The 19,499-nt window shown below is 40.0% G+C and overlaps 1 protein-coding gene across 2 annotated transcripts in view; it reads right to left on the bottom strand.

Annotated features, from left to right (window-relative positions):
• Window positions 1-1,807: 1,807 nt before the first annotated feature.
• The window catches only part of LIFR (LIF receptor subunit alpha), a 53,096-nt gene continuing 35,404 nt past the window's right edge, over window positions 1,808-19,499 (bottom strand). For both annotated transcript variants that reach the window (XM_058043556.1, XM_058043555.1), the window contains exons 13-20: window positions 19,189-19,402; window positions 15,766-15,945; window positions 14,084-14,185; window positions 12,380-12,547; window positions 11,573-11,734; window positions 10,483-10,576; window positions 9,863-9,941; window positions 1,808-9,201 (exon numbers count right to left, since the gene is read on the bottom strand). In XM_058043556.1, the coding sequence (XP_057899539.1) occupies window positions 8,563-9,201; window positions 9,863-9,941; window positions 10,483-10,576; window positions 11,573-11,734; window positions 12,380-12,547; window positions 14,084-14,185; window positions 15,766-15,945; window positions 19,189-19,402 (1,638 nt within the window). In that variant the 3' untranslated portion in view covers window positions 1,808-8,562. The remainder of the gene's footprint in view (window positions 9,202-9,862; window positions 9,942-10,482; window positions 10,577-11,572; window positions 11,735-12,379; window positions 12,548-14,083; window positions 14,186-15,765; window positions 15,946-19,188; window positions 19,403-19,499) is intronic.

Below are 19,499 nucleotides of genomic sequence, written 5' to 3'. Positions count from 1 at the left end.
TCTCACAAAACAGCAGCTTTCCAACCTAATTTTTTGTTTTGCAGACTCTTAAATAGTTTCTGTTGGCAGTAGTGGCAGCCTACATCATCACTTTTTGTGGACATGGCAGAATTTTCCTAAATTTTTCTGTATTTTGAAAACATGGGAAGAGCAATATCTAATATTTTCTTTACTATTTCACTTGCTTCCATTTTTTTTTGCCTCTCTACAATTTTTAGTTTTGGTGTCAGCAAAGCAGGATTTGAAAATGGAATCACCCATTTATAATCATATTTAGGCAGCTTTCATTTGAACGGATTGTTTTTACCATAATACAGATTTCTTTTAATGGGTAACAAATGTTTCATACAGAGGGACTTTAAGCTTTATTTGTGTATTGAGAGAAGCTTTTGGTGGTTGCAGATCCAGGGGAATGTGTACTTTGATGCCACATTGGGAGCAACCAGCACTGGCAGCAAAGGGAGAGTCAAACAGAAGATGAGATTGTGTGCTGGGACCAGACAGAAAACATGGATGGTCTGACCCCCTCTCTCCACTCTCATTGTGATGGTGACATATGGGACAGTTCATGGTCCCTGCAAAAACCTCCTGTGTTCATGGTCCCCTGCTGCTGCTGCTGTGTGTGTCTCCATGATGATTGCATCTACTCATTCCAGCTGCCCAGGAGCAGTGTTAAATATACAGCCCAGCTGGGTTAACCTGGTTTTGCCAAGCATTGAATTAGCTATATCTGATCACGTGCAGTATCTTCAGAAGATATTGCAAAGCCATCATCCTGTTAATTCTTTTACACCTGAGACACAGATGGAGCGAGTCCTGTCTGGAGCTCTTCCCTGGTGTCTCTGACCAGAGCAGTAGCAGGGCTGGAGAGGGCAGCTGTGGTTTTCACTTTTGGAACAATCAAACTTCCCTCATTCCCACAGCTCCAAGTGTCTTTTCAGAGCAGCACTCTTCAGTCCCACTAAAAGAGCTGAATCCTCCATCTCCCCAGTGCTCAGAGGAGTTCCCACGCCCTGCCCAGTTGCTGTCACATCCAAATGCACCAATCTGCTGTTGTGAGGCAAGGAATTGACACTGACTTTCAAGGATGCCTCCAAAGAGACAGAGAGAGCACAATGCCACCATGCCACGATGGTTTTTTTGTGACGTGCTGTGGTGCAGCACCTGTCATTACGCACATTGCTAGGCTCAGGTGTCCTTCCCAAGTAAAGGTGCTGTGGGTTGGATGAGCCACAAAATTCTTTGGCTGTCACAAAGATACATCACAAATGACAAGCCATCATAAATGGCCTCAAACATAAGGCCCATCACCATCAGCTGGTCATCTCAGTTCCGCTAAAGCATGCTGAGAAAGTGTTCTACACCACCCAAACCAACCCCAGAAACAGCCCGGGCCCTTCATCCTGCCACTCCATCCCAGCACAGGGATGTCCCCCGTACGGAGTCTGCAGGGGCTGATGTCTGCACACCCCCAGCCCAGGTGTGCAGAGGGATCACACACCAAACCCCAGCTCTGTTAGAGCCACAAGCCAAGGAGGACACGGGTAAGTGACCTGGACTTTTTCCTGTCCCTGCATTGTACCCCAGGAACAGGAGGGCTTCAGTGGCCCCTGGAAATAGTAGGGTCTGTTGTGCTGAGGAGTATTTGTTACCATCCACTCTGCCTATCAGGAAGCCAAGGCTGTGCTTGCTAGATCCTGTGGTTGTTTACTCTGGCACAAAATTCAAATAACTCTGTTTGTACTGGGACATATGCAGAAATTAACTCTTAAAAAATAAATGGGAAAGCAAAGAATATGAAGACATATAAGAGTGTAAGAAAATATATTTATTAAATTTCATGGCAATACTATGGCAAAATTGTTAAACACATGCTTACTTTTAGACACCCAAGCAGTACAACAGGAGTTACATCAAGCAAGCAAACTAGGTTTAAAATGTATGCAAAGTTGTATCTTAGTGTTAGGTTAGTCTTAAATGTCAACTGCCACACTGAAATAGTATATCCCCAACATGATCCCATGCTTCCTTCTTTAAGCATGCATTTGTTTAACTGCTTAGCTGATAAATTTTCATATTGATACACTTTGTTGAATCAGTATTTTACTTGGCATGCTACAGCTTTATTAAAGTGCCTTGTGATGATTTTGCTAAAATTGTGAAAGAAGTAATTTTTCAATAGCAGACTTGGAAGCTGGAAAATTTCAGTATCATTCAGCAACAAAAATATGCTGAATGACTTATTAGATTTAGTGTGTTATGAAGACTATTTTTTCAGCTCAATCTACTGATTTATTCTCAGCATTAAACTTCTATAGATGACTATGTCAAATTGGCAAACAATATTTTCACTAGTATTAAACAAAAGTCCATTAAAATCTTCATAAAAACAGAACATAAAAAACATCTCTAAGCAAATTATTTATGCTGTAAAAAATATGGTATAAAAAGAGCTAAAAAAAACATTGAACCTATTCACAGTATATGTTTAAAGTTACAGCATTATAGTACAATGTTGTGTGTTTTTTTCAGGTGACCTGTATGATTCCACCAGTTCTGATATTTTGTGTGCCACAACAGGCTCAAACTTCAAATTGCTGTTACTTTCAAGTAGGGTTTCAGATATGATGATTCAGTTGTCTTCTCTTTTTGTTATCCCCAGCTTTACAAACTTTTGACATGGTATCAAAACGTAAAATGTTTCTAAAGCCATTCTTGAACCACATTTAAGAAACATGGACAGAGTGGCGATCAAGGATTCTTTTTTTATTGTGTTACTACTAAAGAGCGCGACCTTTCTCTTTTACTTTGCCCTGCTCGAGCTACTAATTTTTAAAGTTTTCTTAATCCACGTAATGAAAAAGTGAAAATTTCATTTTTTGCTTTGTTCCTGGGTTAGTTTTACTCACTAACTTTTGCACAACATGAGACCAAGTGAGCTGCAAAGGTATTGACCCTTCTAGTGGAAGTTGTCCATAAATCTCCACTGAAGCTTGCTTTCAGTCAAAATGCAGATTTGGGACTGTCCTAGAGATTTTGTTAGGTATCAAATTGAAAACCAAGGATTTAATCTGCTCTGGTGCACCACAAAGCCACCTGGACAGTGCTGTCACAGAAGAGAGTGAGACTGGAGAGGGATTAACCCCATCCTCTCATGAAACACCCTGCCATTAGACCACCTCACCTGCACAGGCAGGCTGAGCCCCTGCCCTCCAAAACCCAGAATTCCTCTTGAAGTTTTTTTTGTTTCAGTTGTAAAAGCAGAAGGCATTAATAGATGTTTTTGTGGGGGAGAAGTATTGTCATGCACACTGGGACAACTTATAAAGTTACAGAAAGCCTGCCAATATCATCTGAGGTTTGTTTGTATAACATGCTAAAAGGAAACAAACACTGGTTATCTGAGAAGCACTGGGAAAAATCCAGAGTTATATAAATGAGGGAGGGGAAAGAAAATTGTGGTGGAAGAAACTATTTTACAGCTCCTAACAAGATATCTAAGACAGTCTTAAACTGGAATAAAGGGAATAAAACACTTAAAACACTTCTAAATCCTTGTCTAGTATTCGGGGTCTGGGACTGTGTTTCCAGGCTGGCTAAGGAATAGACAAGGGGAAAAAACCAACAAATACTGCCAACAGCATCTTTGAGCCTCATCCACAGAGGGCACCATTTAATGCAAGCACCACAAGTGTTGCAAAGTGTGTTGGGAGGAGCACAAGACAGCAGGTGCTTCCTCCAGACAAAACTGTCTCAGAAGGTATATATTCATGTACAGGACTCCAAAAAAATCACTTTGGCAATTGTAAGCCGACTTCCTCTGCCATATGCACCTAGGCACATGATGATGCAAGCACATGTGTGCGTAAAGGGTTAGGACTTAGTGTTATAAATATTAAATGCCATTTGCACTGAAGTCTTCATCAAAGTCTGTGGCAGAATATAAGATGCTATTTACATGGGAAGCTCGCCACAGATTTATGGTACACAGAGCCTTGTTAGCAATCTCATTCTTTAAATGTTACATTTTTCTAATATCTGTCAAATTATGTTACTATATTTCTTTCTACTTGTAGGGGTACAAGTATTCTATTTACAAAACAGTATTTATTTAAAAACAGAGCACACAATTTATCATTGCCTTTTTAGAGTGGCGTCTAATCACCTTGTCTCTCCAGTGCACCCAATCACTTTCCTTTTTGCTCCTATTCATGTTCAACTGAGTGAACTCATGACCACAGGAAACACCACAGCACTCAGCTTTACCCAGCTGAACCTATCAACAACAACATAAAAAGGTGATTTGAAAATGCCTCTTCAGAGCAGCCTAAAGCTTGAGGTCAGCAGGAGTGTGCTGCTGCCACGCTCCTGGCAAAGTCAAGTTCTGGTCCCCCACACAAACCAAGGATGAAGAAACGTGGCAGATCTGCCAATTGTGCCATGGCAAGCAGCACAGCGACTGGAAATGGTTTACCCATGAAAGCAGCAACTAGGGATCATAAAGACAGCAAATGTCAGTTATCGGGTTCTAGGTCTGCCTATACTGCCACTGCATAGCAGGGGAGGTAATTCACTGCCTGCCTGTAATATTAGCTTGCTATTTTGTTGATATATTAACTAGTAGTTCTGTGAGGTATATCACATGCAGATCTACCATCCCAAAATCTAACACAAACGTGAGATCCCACATCTCGGGCATGTCAAAAAACCGAAAATAATGAATGTGTCAAATAGGAGAGTGCACAACGATACATCAAATGTGACTGATGTTCCACACGTACAGTGAACAGTACAAAAACCCATTACAAAACTTAAATTGTCACATATGACAGGCATGGCTCAAAAATAAAAAGCAGCAGAATCGACGACTTTCTTCAGAAAGCAACTGCTTGGCATTAATACCCTACACCTCCAAACACTGATCCTGGAGGACTGAAGTTAGGCATGACACAATCCCTTCTGGTCATATCCCTTCTGGAAATTGTTGGATTTTGCTTTTTGTTTGGTTCTTTTTAATTATTTTTTAAAGCTGTACTTTCTACTCTTCTAAAAAATGAAGTAAAAAGGCAAAAGAACTAAAAATAAATGTTCAATAAAGGGTAAGATTTTTAACAAAAGGACGGTAAGGAAATGCTGTTTAAACTTTAGGATTCCTAAGATATTTTTCAGAAAAGAAACTTGTCCGAAGAGGCTCATCAGGAAGCTAGAAGGCACTAGTACAAAGAATCTGATCCCCTCTGAAACTTACAACTGTTATCAAAGCATTTAGAGGCTATGAGAGAGCACCATGCTTTGAAAGAGTATTTGGTTCAAAGACATTCCTAAAGATGCTTCACTGGTTTAACATGGCACTTGGGCTCAGAAAGCAAGTCTGTTCCCTGACTCTCCTGGTCATTCATCCCTACTGCTCCGTGTACCTAGGGGTGGCTGATCACATTAGCACCACCTCTCCCCATGCATCTGAATTCACTGCTGAAGATCTGAGACAGGCATTTGAAAGGCAGCACTGAATAGGCTCAAAGGAAACCACAGAGGTGAAGCAGCTGAGCTTTCAAGTGCTGGAATGACAACTGTTTACTGGCTCATCAGCACTAAGTGACAATGACAGCCACAGATACCGCACACGCTTGTGTCTCTCCCACATCTGCCCCACTCTCCTTACTGAAGCTATTTCCTGTTAAACGACCTTTCTGACCCGCATCCTGAAAATCAGAACACCAGGTATATCGTCAAGAATTAGAAAAAAAAAAAAGATATTAATAACTAGGTCAGAGGAAGTTTATAAGATTAACATTGAGGCAGAATATACATTTGTGGAGCCTTTCCTTACCTAATCACTAAGAAATGAAGCAATTTAAAATGTTGTTGTCTTTACTGAATAGGAGGAGCAGCACATTGGAAACCTGAGTATGTGATGCTTACGTGTAAGTGATTCACCATATGAACACTGACAATGGTCCTGAACTGCTTCCTGTGAGAGCTCTGTGTGGTCTCTACAGCTGCCTTGATTTCCAGTCTCCAAATTAAAAATTGCCAGTACTCTCAAATAGCAGTTTGATTTTGTTTCTTGCAATACACAGCCATATGAAAAGCACAGTTATTCTTCATGGTCAGCTGTTCTGCTACAGAGGTTTTTTTTTTTTTTCAGTTGGATCACCATGCAATACTGATTGCTCCTCTGTACTGAGAATCTGCTCTATAAAAAACCCCTAACCACTACCCATACACGCTGGCCATGACATCATCTGCTTTCAATTAAAAGCATATAGCAGCAAAAACTAAAATCCATCTTAGGAGATGGACACATTAAGCCAAATCTATACTAGTGAAATGAAATATTCTAAAAAACAATAATTATGAAAAACAGTTGTTACTATTAGGATTTAGCCTCCTCCCAGCTATCAGTCACAAAGGGCTTAACTGCTTCCTTTCACATGTTAATGTTCTAAGTAATATGCTATGACACTTCTCTTGTGCTGATGCTTGGTCACAAATGGACGTCAGCTGCCTGTGTTTCCACTTGCAGCCTGCTAACTCAAAGACTCAACAGATGAAGCCTATGTGCACTTTCTGTCCTTTCAGAGGCACCTTGCACTCTGCCAGACCTGCAGACCAATCTGTTTTTTACTACTTCACAGCTCACTAGTCCGGGAGGCACACGCAGGAGGTTGTTACCTATTATGGTAATTATTTAGTGCTTTGCCTTTTTGTCAGTTCTGAAACACCTCTACACATTCGTTCTGTGGAGATGGCAGAGACATGCCAGCCTCTGAAACTGAAACACCCATTGCTGTGAGTAGGTTTAACCTTATGCTTGGTTTTATTTTGATGGCCAGATCATGCTTGGTTTGGAGACCAAATGTCTGTCAAGTCATACTCCTGGTCTACTCTCACACCTTTACAACTAGCAGCCTAGACAATTCAGAGTCCTTATCTGTTTTCTTTAGAAAACCATTCCCATGTCTTTTTTATTAAAAAAAAAAAACAACAAAACAACCACAAAAACCAAACAGCAATCCAAACCCCAAACAAAGCACAGTAGCTAACGAAATGGAGATTAAAAAAAAATTAGTTAGAACTTTATGGAGACCCTTTTTGATCAAGCTCATCTGATGCCTCCCCACTGTTTTACAGCAAGAAACAGGTAAATTTCTCAAAAGTTTCTCCTGTAAGCTAGTGAAATTCATGTATGCCACAGCCTGAAATTTACACAGTGAAATGTTACAGTTACAGGTGTCTAGAGATGCACATGGGAAAACAAGCATTTTAAAAGATTATTGTTCTAAACACTCCTTTAAGCACACAAATGTACATAATTTAAGCTTTCTTTGCATCACATATCTGGTAAAGGAGAGGTAGAATTAGTGGCACTAGAACCTCCCTGGGTTTCTCCCTGCCACTAGAGAAATCCTACCTTGTACTCCCAGGTAGGATTTGTATAGAAGGTCCTGTTGGGTTGACACATAAGATCAAAGATCAGTCAGGCAGCAGGTAATACAAAGCTAATACAATAAAGATCATCCAAAAAGCAATTTCTCCTCAAGGACCTAGTCCTACTACCTCTAATTTCATGTGCCAAATTGCATCAGCAGCTAAGGTGAGTAGACAGAGATTTCCCCATGGCTTACATTACTGCATAGTGCAAAGACTGCTAAACACTGAGGGTGAATGGACTACTGTACCACTTCAAAGCAGGAGATCTGGAGCAGAAGCTATGAAATACAAAATGTATTAGTGCAATACATTAGGCAAGATTAACTCTTTAACCAAAAGATTGAAAAAATATAGAGCATTCTAAGGTATTTTTTAAAAAAATGAAGTTTTAAACTTTATGCAGCTCTTGTTGAGGTTTCAATCAGTGTTACACTTCTTTTCCCCAAGTTTGTACCCCTGAGTCAAACATTTAATAAACATTGTACAGTAGGTACAGAAATTAGTGTCTAGTCAAAAAGCAACAGATTTGAATGGCCATTGCTTTGTAAGTGTTAAACAGTGACAATAACCTTCCATACAGGAGAAGAAAAAAAAATAGCACTCTCATTTGTTCATTGTTTATAACTAGGTAAAAGATCTCAACAGTTTCCAACCACATTGTTTCTGAGTCTTAGGCTGAGATTTGCTATAAATTAAACCTTCAGTAAGGAAATCTCTTGGTGCTGCATCATTTGAGTCTGCACGGTTGAGAACAACTACAACAAAGCAAAGCAATCTTTCCAAGTTATAAATTGCATGAGACCATGTTTATCTTGGAGCACTGTGGGAGGGTAGGCAGAGTTCTTTGACTATAATTATCAGGGGCTGTAAATTCAAAACCCCTTATATCCAATATATTTTACTAGAGTAATAACTAAATTGCTATAATTTTGGCCTCTCAGCCTCTATTACAATGGAATATTAACACTTTGACTAACTTAAACATGGTAACATTCAGCTCACTAGAACTTCTGCTGACTGTCTCCAAGAATAATTCATGCCTTTTGCACTTTTCTTCTTCCTTTCTTAACAATACCAGGCATAAAAGCTTATTCAGAAGGCAGGTTCACGTGCAGTGAGGACTCACTGTTAATCATTTGGTTTGTTCTGAAAAAAGTGTGTGAAGGACCACCCTGTGTTAACGGGTTTAGGAGAGTCTTCATCATCTTTTGGGGGAAGCAGAAACTGTCGGGAATTAATTGAACATGGGCTCCCAAAAGATGCATTTTCATTGTTGCTTTCAACTGATCCGGGAGAGTCCGGAGTGCCCATGTTCCACGCGTTTGTGTTTGCTTGAGGTCTGTAACCTGCAGTTTTATCCAATTCTTCTTCCACAGGTGAATGGCCCTCTATTTTCAGAGCACTGATAGAGAGTTGCATTTGTGGCTTATAGCCTGCTGTAGTCACTAAGTCTATTTCTGGCTCCTCCTCTGGTTTAATTTGAGGCTGATACATTGACTGGATGTCTATGTAAACCACCTGAGATGACCCCCCAGGTTCATCTGTAGGGGGATTTGAGATCTCCTCTTCAATGATAGGGGGGCAGTAGGAGACAACAACGTGGTTTTCCATTTCTGAGTCAGAGCCATCTTCAGGCACAGTGGTCTCTGCTGCTGGGGACATCATCTCTGTGTCTTCAATCTTTGGAGCTGTAGACTGTGTTTCCACCACTTCAACACTGTTGGGGGTGCATGGGTTCATTTCCAGTGTTTTAAGTGTCTTATTCCCCTGAAATGAGAAAAAGGAGAAGGGGGAAACACTAAGCTAAAAGATCTGGAAAACCTGAAAGCAACAAGTTGCTGAAATTACAGCAGTTTGGTGGCTTGTGGATTGTAGTCATCCCATGGCGACTAGTATGATACATTAAAAAGAAAAAAGTGCTTATCATTTTCTGGCTCACATTCCTGTAAATGTTAGAAGTATTTTATGCAAATTAAAGAGACTTGAGATCCTGCAGTATATTTTTAAGAACTTTCTCCAAATCTTGTCTTTGTACAACCCATTTCTGAAGGCTGTTTAAATACTCTGCCCATCTCAACTAATGTATCTACCGGGATAATGGGATATGGCAGATGTCCATACTTCCTGCTTCTTCTAATACTTCAACAAAGATGCCTGTGTTACTCTTGTATTCTTATCAGGTACTGACACTTCTCATTAGCTGGAAGAAGAGAAATGCAACAATCCTTTCACATTGCAATTAACTACATTAACAGCAACAAAGCTCTAGATACCACCTGACAAAAGTTACTCAGTAAATTGGCTTGTTTCCCCCTGCCACTGAGTTTTTTCCTACAATTGGAACAGATGAGTCAAAGTTTGCAAAAGAATTCTTTAACTGGTTTTATCTTTTAGAAGCTTAAAATACTAGATTTAAAATAAGGGTTACCTCACAGATGTTCCTCTGAAACTGCAGTGCCTTACTGTTCTCAGGATTTGGGATTTCTGGATAAAATGTTTCTTTAATCCTTTAAAGAGAAAGAATAAACTATTATAAAGATAGCAAGGCCTGAAACAGATTGCAAATACACAAAAGGAGTCAGGACACTTCCCTTTAACTCAGAATACTGAAGACATCTGGTGCAAAGATTTAGTGTGTTAAACTTTCACTGAGTATAATGGAAAAAACAGCAATCCCATTTTTTTTTAAGTTGGGAATTTAATATGCCACATTTACTAAAAGCTGAAGATGATATGTCTATCTTTGTTTGTAGAGGGCACACAAATTACAGTATGTTGCCAGCTTATTTCCATTTGGGAACTGTTTATAAACGGTGCTCACTGGAACAGAGGCTCCTGCAAAAGCTTTTTGCATTCCTCCCTCTGACCTCTCTCCAGCTCAGTTTCTCCCTCACTTTCCACAGGATGTTTTTGCCACCCACCTTTGAACGAAGCCCACTAACATCTTTGGGTATAAAGAGAAAACAGGGAGTAACTAAAATCGGGGAAAACCCTAGCACAGAAGCAAACACTTCCAGGAAAAGATGAGAACCCCAGGCAGGCAGTTACCATTCCCTCTTTCGGTAGCAGAAGATGCTGGCCAACACTCCAAGCAGCACCACCACTGCAACGGGGATGAGAATTGCAATGATTAATCCTACAGCTGGAGGATAAGAAAAAGAGGAGGCATTAAATATATATCCAATATAATCAGTAAGTTTTATGGCTTTTCTAATATTCCCCCCAATGCAAAGACCATTCCATTAAACTCAGCTAGTGCAGCGGGTCTGCAAACAGTGACCTACACCATCACCCTTCTACTTTGCTGGAATTCACAAATTCAGTGATAACTACAGGAATCAGCAGATATTTCTCTCTGATTGTTTAATTACAGAAGGCTTCATGCGCAGCACAAGACTCATTGGTACAGTGATTCTGCTCTTTTTAAGCACTTGCATTGCATTTTCATGCTACCTGAGCTGGCCAAGTTTCTGGTAATGGCTCTTCCAGGCCAACAACTAATTGCATAAACAGCATTGTCTTTTATATGTTTTACAATGCTTCCAATCCCTGACCTTTAGCTCCAATAGATCTCCACCGCCTTCTTCCATTGATATTAAATGCTTCAAGCTTGATTTTAATGTTGCACCCCAATGTTTAGTCCTTCATGGGACATACTTTTTTTCTCTAATTTTCTAAAGTCCATATTTTCTTGTAATTGTCTTTTTGGGTTTACTTCTGTTAAGGGATCAGTAAAACTGAATTCAAAGCAGAGAAGCATCTGTTTTCAACTTTAAAACTGATAAATATTTCCACAATGTCTTTCTTTCCACCATGTATTAGCAGATATTCATAATGAGAAACCTGACAAAAACAACTGGCTGTCTGAGAAAACTAAGCTCAGACTCTACTATATTTAGTAGTAGGTTATAAGTTATTTTTTATGCATACATTACTATGAACTACAAAATAGCTATAATAGAAAAGGATCTTTCCCTCACTCTGAACTGTATTTTTGTATTTATAAATAACCAACTAAATAAAGGTAAAAATTAGACTGTACGTCCAAACCTACAGGACCAGAATAAACCAACAAAATAAGCTCAGCTTTATATACAATGTACAGCCCATGTGCTAAAGACAGGGATAATCAACTTACAGTCTTCCTTTGTCACCACATAGAGGCTGTTTGGAGGGCTCAATCCACCAGCAGTGTAGGCTTGTAGTTCCAGCTGGTAACTCGTTTTGCCTTGAAGATCAAGTATTTTCATAGACTTCTTTGTTAAGTCAGTGATGTTGTTAACTTTAAGTTCTGGATTCCCTGTTTGTTTGGAAGCAGTAAGAAAAGCATAACTTCATAAGAAAGGATTCAAAAAGACAAACTCAGCTTTAGCAAAACTGTCTTGAAGTGAGCAGATGAAACCAGAAGAACAGTCTGTGTAAAGAAAACTGAAATAAAGAACCCTAGCAATGCTGCTTGCTTACACAGCACCAAGCAGCACAGGAGTGTGGTGCTGCTGCTGCTGCAGATTGACTACTTTTCCTTACCCTCCTGAGTGTCCTCTTATGAATGCCAGTCAGGCTTCAGTCCTGACAGGACAGGCACTGGAAGAATGTTAAATTTATTTAAACCTATTAAATATAGCCTTGTAACCTCCCAACCTCATCTCCCCAGGGTATCTGAGCACAGGACAGCATGACACATTGCCACTTAGTCACTGCATTACTTTATGGCCTCAGTGAGACAGGGTTTTCTCCAACTTTTGCTTTATATTAGCAAACAACTGGGCTAATCACACAAAGGCATTTTAAATGCCTTTGTCACATATCAGGAGCAAATTATAACAGTGAGTAATGCAACTGAATTATTATTAAAGCATCTTTTGTATTAAAGTGAACTTAAATTATTAAAAAATAAAAAGGAACGATGTAAGCAAGGAAGTTGCAATCTACACAATTAACTTACCTGATTCTGAAAGTCTAGGCTTTAAAGCATCTTTTTCACCTTTTGCAAAGGAAAGAAGATATCCTTTTAGAAATCCTCGGCATTCTTCAATAGGAATGTCTTCCCACTTTACCAAGATAGAATCTGAAGAAGTTTCTTCAACAATAAAATTTGGTGCAGTTTTTGGAGCTGTAGAGAGAGTTATGAAGGAAAAAAACAGTAAGAAATTGCCTTATTACAAAATGCTGAAACCATGTAAGTATTTAAATCAGTTTTATTTTGGAGCTAGCATTTTCCAACCACTTCCTCAAGACTCCTCACTGTAAAAGTACATGTGAAAGACTTAGCAGGAGTCTACAAAAATATACAGCAATATTGGACTAATTGTTAATCATTACTGCAGTATTAGATACTAAGCGGTGCTGGAGGAAAAATTTCTCTTCGGTCAGTTGTCTTACAGACCCATTCCCTTCTTCCTGCAACAAAACCCTAAAGATTGTATAAGCATTCAGAGGACACATGTTAGCTTTTACAGGCTTTAACTCATAGCCTGTCTTAAAACAAAAAAAAAAAAAAAAACAAACTACACAATTTTACCAGAACTACTCTTAGCAGTTTACACAAGTTATTATGTATTATATATTATTATTCCAATACCTGAGGCCTACTGAAAGTGTTACAGCAGATAATGTATACAGCCATGTATAATGTCAGGACATTTGGCTTTAAACCACCATGGCTAAACTCATGTTTAAGAATGCATCCATTTTTCTCTTGATGGTTATCTGTCCAAAGGCAAATCTGAAGTTTAGAATGAATCTATGCTCTTGTGCATTTCTCAGTTCCTAATAAGTTTCCTCTGCATGCTCAACGCATTATTAGTCCCTCAAAGTCTTTATATCTTGAAAGCTTCTATTTGATCTGTTCATAACACACATGGAAAACTCTTCTGGGAAACCTTTCAGAATTTTTGGAGAAATACAAATGGCTGACAATTGAGTTTCTGGTAAAATTGCCTTAACCTCACCTTCAACCTTAGCAACCATTTCCAAGGACTCAGATTATGTCAGCAGTTCAGTTTTCTAGGCAAACTATTTTAGCAGAAAACACATTAAACTTCAAAGTGAAATCGGTGCTGTAGTTACAATACAATACAGCTATGGTGTTAAAGGCTAAAGTCATGTCCAGACACCTGGGAACAGAAAGCATTCAGACACTAATGTATCTTCAGGCCAGCAAAGCTCAGCACTGAGTCAAACCCCAGTTACCCAGACAGGGTTGGTGGGGGACAGAATACAATTCTCAAAGTGGTTGTTCTCTAGGATCTAGTTTGGATCTATGAAGTGCTTTCATTTCAACACAGAAATGTTATAGATACTTTTTACATTTTTTGAGCTATACTAAATGTGCTTAGAAGTTGGACTTGATGAATCAGAAAAGTTGCCTCTTCTTGTGTAGAAGGGACCACAGCCATGTGGTTCAAATTATGGCTGTGAATTGCTGTGACACTGTGCCACCACATAAGCTGGAGAACACAGGGTTATTGCATACACTTGGAACTGCAAGCGGCTGGAGAAATGTGTTACAGTTATACACAGAGAACAAACAGAAGTCAGCAGTACTGCATGGAGATTCTGGTCTCAGCCTCCTACCAACACTGAGCTAAAAAACAGACACAGACTAAGTTCACTTTTCAAAAATCCTGAATGATAAAAGTGCACTCACGCAGCTCTTTCATATACCCAGTTATGTTTTTCAACAACTGATATCCCATGGATTTGCAGCCATACAGAGAAAAGTTGTATCTCACGCCAGGTTTGAAGAGAGCTGCAAGAGAAAACTGCTGTAAGAATATTTCACTTCAGAAGAATGATGCTTTTAGATTTCACATGATGCAGATATATACTTATAAATATAAATATATAAATAGTTATAAATATATAAATATTAAAAAACTACAAAGTATAATGGTATAAATACCATTCCTGCTTGTATTTCTACAAAAGCTACGCCATCAGATGTGGTTTAGAAGGAGTAACCAAATCTAGCTCCCAGACAAAGCTTAGTACTAAACAGAGAAGATTCAAAACAAGCTACTCAAATTGCATAAATTGCCCTTTCCATGGGGAAACACAAATTGAAGTTACCAGAAATAATCCCCTTCCTTTCCTCCCACAGCAGCCATCTGCCTCTTCAGAAATACAAATGCATTTGGAAATAACCAGGCTCTGGTTATTTACTGGAGCAACAGTACAAAAGATATGCAGAAAACTCTCAGAAGTGACAGTGAAACAACTTAGCAACAAACTTCAGTCCTGAACTGACTTTAAAAAACACAGATAGTCATCATATTTATGCTTCCCATGTCTTTGGTGGGAGCACAGATATTTGATGCTATAATGTGTAAATAATTTACCACTTTCTGGGATTTTCTCAAGTTGGGGCTGTACACTGCTTTCAAGACTTTTTCTAAACAAGATACCACTCTTGATTCTCCTCGCAGGACTAAGAGCAGAGGTGGATTTGCCAGCTTAAGCCCAGCCCTAGCAGCTGGATAACTCAAAGAGTCACATGCTGCAAGAAGCATCCCAGTGAAGAGCTCAGGAGTAAAGCAGTGCATCACAGACACTGTATTGTCTGCTTAAAAAAAAGAAATCTCTAGCTAGCACAAACAGAAACAACATGGACACAGTGTTGTAATTACAGACAGAAAAACATATTGTCCCCATTCTTCCAGGTCTCAATCTCCCTCAACCTTCCTATGTACACAGCTCCAAGTTGTTTCCTTGAATGGAGACTTTAATACTAAATGCTTCTAAAAGGCAAATATATACCCTTACAGAAAGCAGAGAAAAAAATCCCACATCTTTATTGGGTTCTCTCTTTCCTCTTCTGCTGCTACTAGTCCCACCACAGCTGAATTTCATTTCCCTGATCTGCCCACCAGCATCTAGAGACCTGGAATGTGCCCTGTTCCAGGAAATTTCAATAGTTGACAGGAAGCCAACACATGGAGGTCACACTTAAAAAAATTTGCCTCATGTAAAAACAACGGATTAGTCTTCTCCCATCCTGAGCAGCACTGTTTATGCTTGGAATCCAAATAAAAGCCCTAACCCTAGATTAACCATTATGCATTAGGCTGAGTTAGGAAATTTTGGCGTACAGCTAGAAGAGGTAATTTCAAAACAGTTAATAAACACGGGATAATAAAAGTTAAATCAAGACTGCTATTTGGATTTGGCAAGACTGTGTAAGAAATTAAAATAAACACAGTACCAAGAAGAAATTCATTTATTTACAGAAGTACACAGGAATCAAACAATCTGCAACCTATAGCTGCTCTCATTCCACTTGCTGCTCAGGGTCTCAACCAGAAAGACTCACAAGAAAGTATTCTGACTTACCAGATTTTATCACTGCGTTGGTTGTATTTGAAGGAAACTTCTGCCAGTCCACACTACAGGGTTCAGACCCAGATGAATGACACCATTTTACTATGTAGCCACACGTCATGTTGGGGTAAGAATCCCAAGAAATATTAATTCCATTGCCCATTGCCATGGCCTGATCTGTTGTGACATTGTCTGCAACAAAGATGACACAAAAATCCATCAAAGAGCAGACACTTATCTAAAGCCCAAGATGAAAGAAAGCCTTCCAGCCACAGCACAATGGCTTTATAAACGGCAGTCCTTTCTAGGGGCAGTCATTTCTAGGAACGAGAGGCATGAGTGAACTCAGAATTCGGAGCAGTACATTCAGCTGAGCTTTCTGGAGTGCTCACAATCAGACATAGCCTCCAGCAAATCCCTCAGCCAGCCTTAAGTGCAATGAAGAGAAATGCAGCAGCTCAGGACTGGCTTAAAAAGCACTTTTTCAAGGTAAGGATTTACAGCAGATGTCAGGTTCAAATATGAACTGACACCAATCTGGCAGGAGCCTCCAGCTATAAATTCCTGCTGTCATTTCATCAAATGGTTTGCTTTGTGTTTCTTTCAAAGTGTCTTGCTGTCACCTGCCCAACCACAGACAACCATTTTTCATGAAGAATCAACAGCAATAATCATGTCCCTGGTGAACTTTATGGAGGCTTCAGTCTACCAAGGGTAAATTATACAAGAAAGGAAAAAAGAAAAGTTTTGCCTATAGTCTGTTTTTCTTGTTTCTGATTATCAAAGATCTAGCTGCTCTTGTGAAGTGATCAGATCTGGGAACAGCTTCTGATTCCTGCAGCTGCCTTCCATGGCTGTCCATCACATGGGACCCCGCAGAGCTAAGGGATGGTTTCCAAAGGCCACCACAAAAGGGGTGGCCCCGTGACAGATCTGCAAAAACAATCTCAGGGTTTCAGTTTTCCTTTTTCAGTGTTCTTATTTATGTTCCCCATTGAGTCTATTATTTCATTTTATTAAAGCCATAAACCAGGGAAGGCTGAAGGACAAGGACAGTTTTCAAGAATTAGTGCTATGAAAACTTTACTCTCACAGATGTGCTGCAAATGTCAAAGGACTGCCTATTTCTAAATAATCTTAGCACACAGTTAAGTGTATAATTGTTTTGTAGCTTGCTCACGGCAAGAAAAAGACATATGAATAATAAAAGCAAATCAACTCCACAAGGGCCTTGATACTTTCCCCAGAAAAACTACTATGCATCCAGTGAAACTATATTTCTGTGATGCTGGAAAAGATCATATTTCTAATTAGCAGACTTTAATTTTTCTATTTACAGAAAAGAGTTTTTTACTGGCAGTAATCACATACTGTCTAAAAACCATTTAAATACACATTCCACCTTATTTTCTGAGCTAGATGACTAGAAATTCACCATGGGCAGTACTGCTCATTTTGGTGTATTTACAGCTGCAACCTAGACTAGAAGAACAAATAACTACTAGCACTAGAACACTACTGTGTTAGGGGAGCCTGGATCAGCCTCAACTCTCTACAGAGCACTGTTCAAAGACAGTGACAAATTAATTATGGCAGTGTATCCTTTGTTTGTGTTTTCAGTTTTCATAAACTCCAGCTTCAGACCCTCTGCTCTCTTATTGACATTAAAAGCACTTACAGACTGCACACAGGAAGCAGCCAGAAAAGATGTCTGGGCAAAAATGTCATCCAGTTCTTTGAATGAGTCATCTTGTATGGCTCCAGTCAGTGACTCAATTTCTATACCAACTCGGGAGCAAATCTTTAATGAGTACAAGTTGGGTAGCACCAAAGGGAGCCTCAGACATCTAAGAGAAAGCTATAAATGAATGCAAAGCTCTAGCTGCCATCAGCTCTCCCACAACACAAACCTATTATAGACCTCTTTGACTTCCAGATCCTGACTCTTTCTCTGCTGAAGGAGAGCTATAAAAGCATTTCAAATCAACTGTCCCATACAGTTACTTTTCCTTCCAATGGACAGACTAAGAATATACTACCAGGTATTAGCATCAGTGCTGTGACCAATTCTGGGCTCCTCAGGACAACAGAGACATGGAATTCCTAGCATGGATCCAGTGGAGGGCAACAAAGATGCTTAAGGGAGTGGAGCATCTCTCTTACCAGGGCAGGCTGAGGAAACTGGGCCTGTTCAGCCTCAACAAGAGCCAGGAGGGGACCTCATCAGTGTCTGTCAAAGCATGCAGGGAGGGGACAGAGGAGGGACCAGGCTCTGATTGGTAGTGCCAAGCAACAGGACAGAAACTGATGCACAGGGTCAGGAACACGAGGAAGAACTTTCCTGTGCAGTGACCAGGCACTGGAACAGATTGCCCAGAGAGGTTGTGGAGTCTTCCTTATTGGAGATACCCAAGCACCATCTGGACACAATCCTGTGCCCTGTGCTCTGAGATGGCCCTGCTTGGGTGAGGAGGTTGGACTGTGGGCCCTTCCAACCTGACCTATTCTGTGATTCTTTGTTTTGGAGCAGCACAAGAAACATTGTATTTCACATGGCTATGCTTTACACAGAAACAAACTTGTTTTGTATCTCACTGCGAATCTCAGCCAGAACACATTTCTTCCCGTGAGAGATGGCCAAGTCTTACCAGAACCTGAGTTGCCAGAGAACCAGCTGTGACACCTGTTCCCCAGGTGGGCACGGAGAAGCAGACCCATGAATGCTCCTGGCAAACAAGCGCAGACAGGCCTTGCTGTGTGAATCTGCTCTCCCTGCAGAGCATCAGCCAGATATGGAGCTAAAGGTTTGGTGTGCACAGAAGCGTGGACTCGCAATAACTGCTCTGCAATATTATCTACTCTGCAAGCTCAGTGTTAAGAGCAGAAAACCATTATCAGGCTCAGCTATTTCTGTTTACAAAGCCCTCAGCAAGAGCAGCAGTGTTTTAATTGGGAAGCTAAAGCCCTACCTCCTTTTCAAATACTGGCTTTCCTAGCACAAGGATGCCAACACTTTACCAACCAGCCCAATTAATATTCTCCTACAGAGCTCTCAGGCATTGAACTGACAATTCTCGCCTTAAAAAGCCACACAACACCTCCAAAACTTCTGAATCTCTTTAGCATGTAACACTTCTCAGTGTCTCAACGAGAACCACACAGGAATACACTGAGCTCCCTAAATATCAGGGATCCACACCAATGCTTTTGAAAAACGCAATTAGCTGTAAAGACTGCACTTTATCATCTTTATTTTATGTAACAAGCACAATTAATTGGTGAGACAGTACTCCAAAAGCAAAGCCTTTGTCCTCCCACCCAGATTTGTGTGGGGAAATAAATGCAAACAAACAAAGCATTATTTTTCAATAAACAAACTCTCCTAGATACTCCCCAAGCTTCGAAGGTGTTTAATTCTCAGTTGGGAGCACTCACCACTTGGAAGTTCCACGCTTGTTATCCTTGAAGGGGGAGATGAGCCCGCATGGTTTCTGGCTACAACACTAATTACACAGTCACTTTTTCCAAGTTTTATCTCAGTACTGTTTGAGGGTTCAGTGACTACTTTATGCTCCAGTAGTCTCTCTAGCAGGTGGCAGGACACTTCATGAGATACTATTTTTCCATTGGTTTCAGAAAGGGATAAGGGCTATGAACAGACAAAGAGTGTGTTAAAACCAAAATGCAATATACAGAAGATGACATAGGATAATATAAATTTACTGTTCCTGATTTAGTCTGATGAC

The sequence above is a fragment of the Melospiza georgiana genome, chromosome Z, assembly GCF_028018845.1.
Source record: "Melospiza georgiana isolate bMelGeo1 chromosome Z, bMelGeo1.pri, whole genome shotgun sequence".
In the NCBI taxonomy this organism is placed as follows: domain Eukaryota; kingdom Metazoa; phylum Chordata; class Aves; order Passeriformes; family Passerellidae; genus Melospiza; species Melospiza georgiana.
This window is presented reverse-complemented; position numbering and strand designations above follow the sequence as displayed.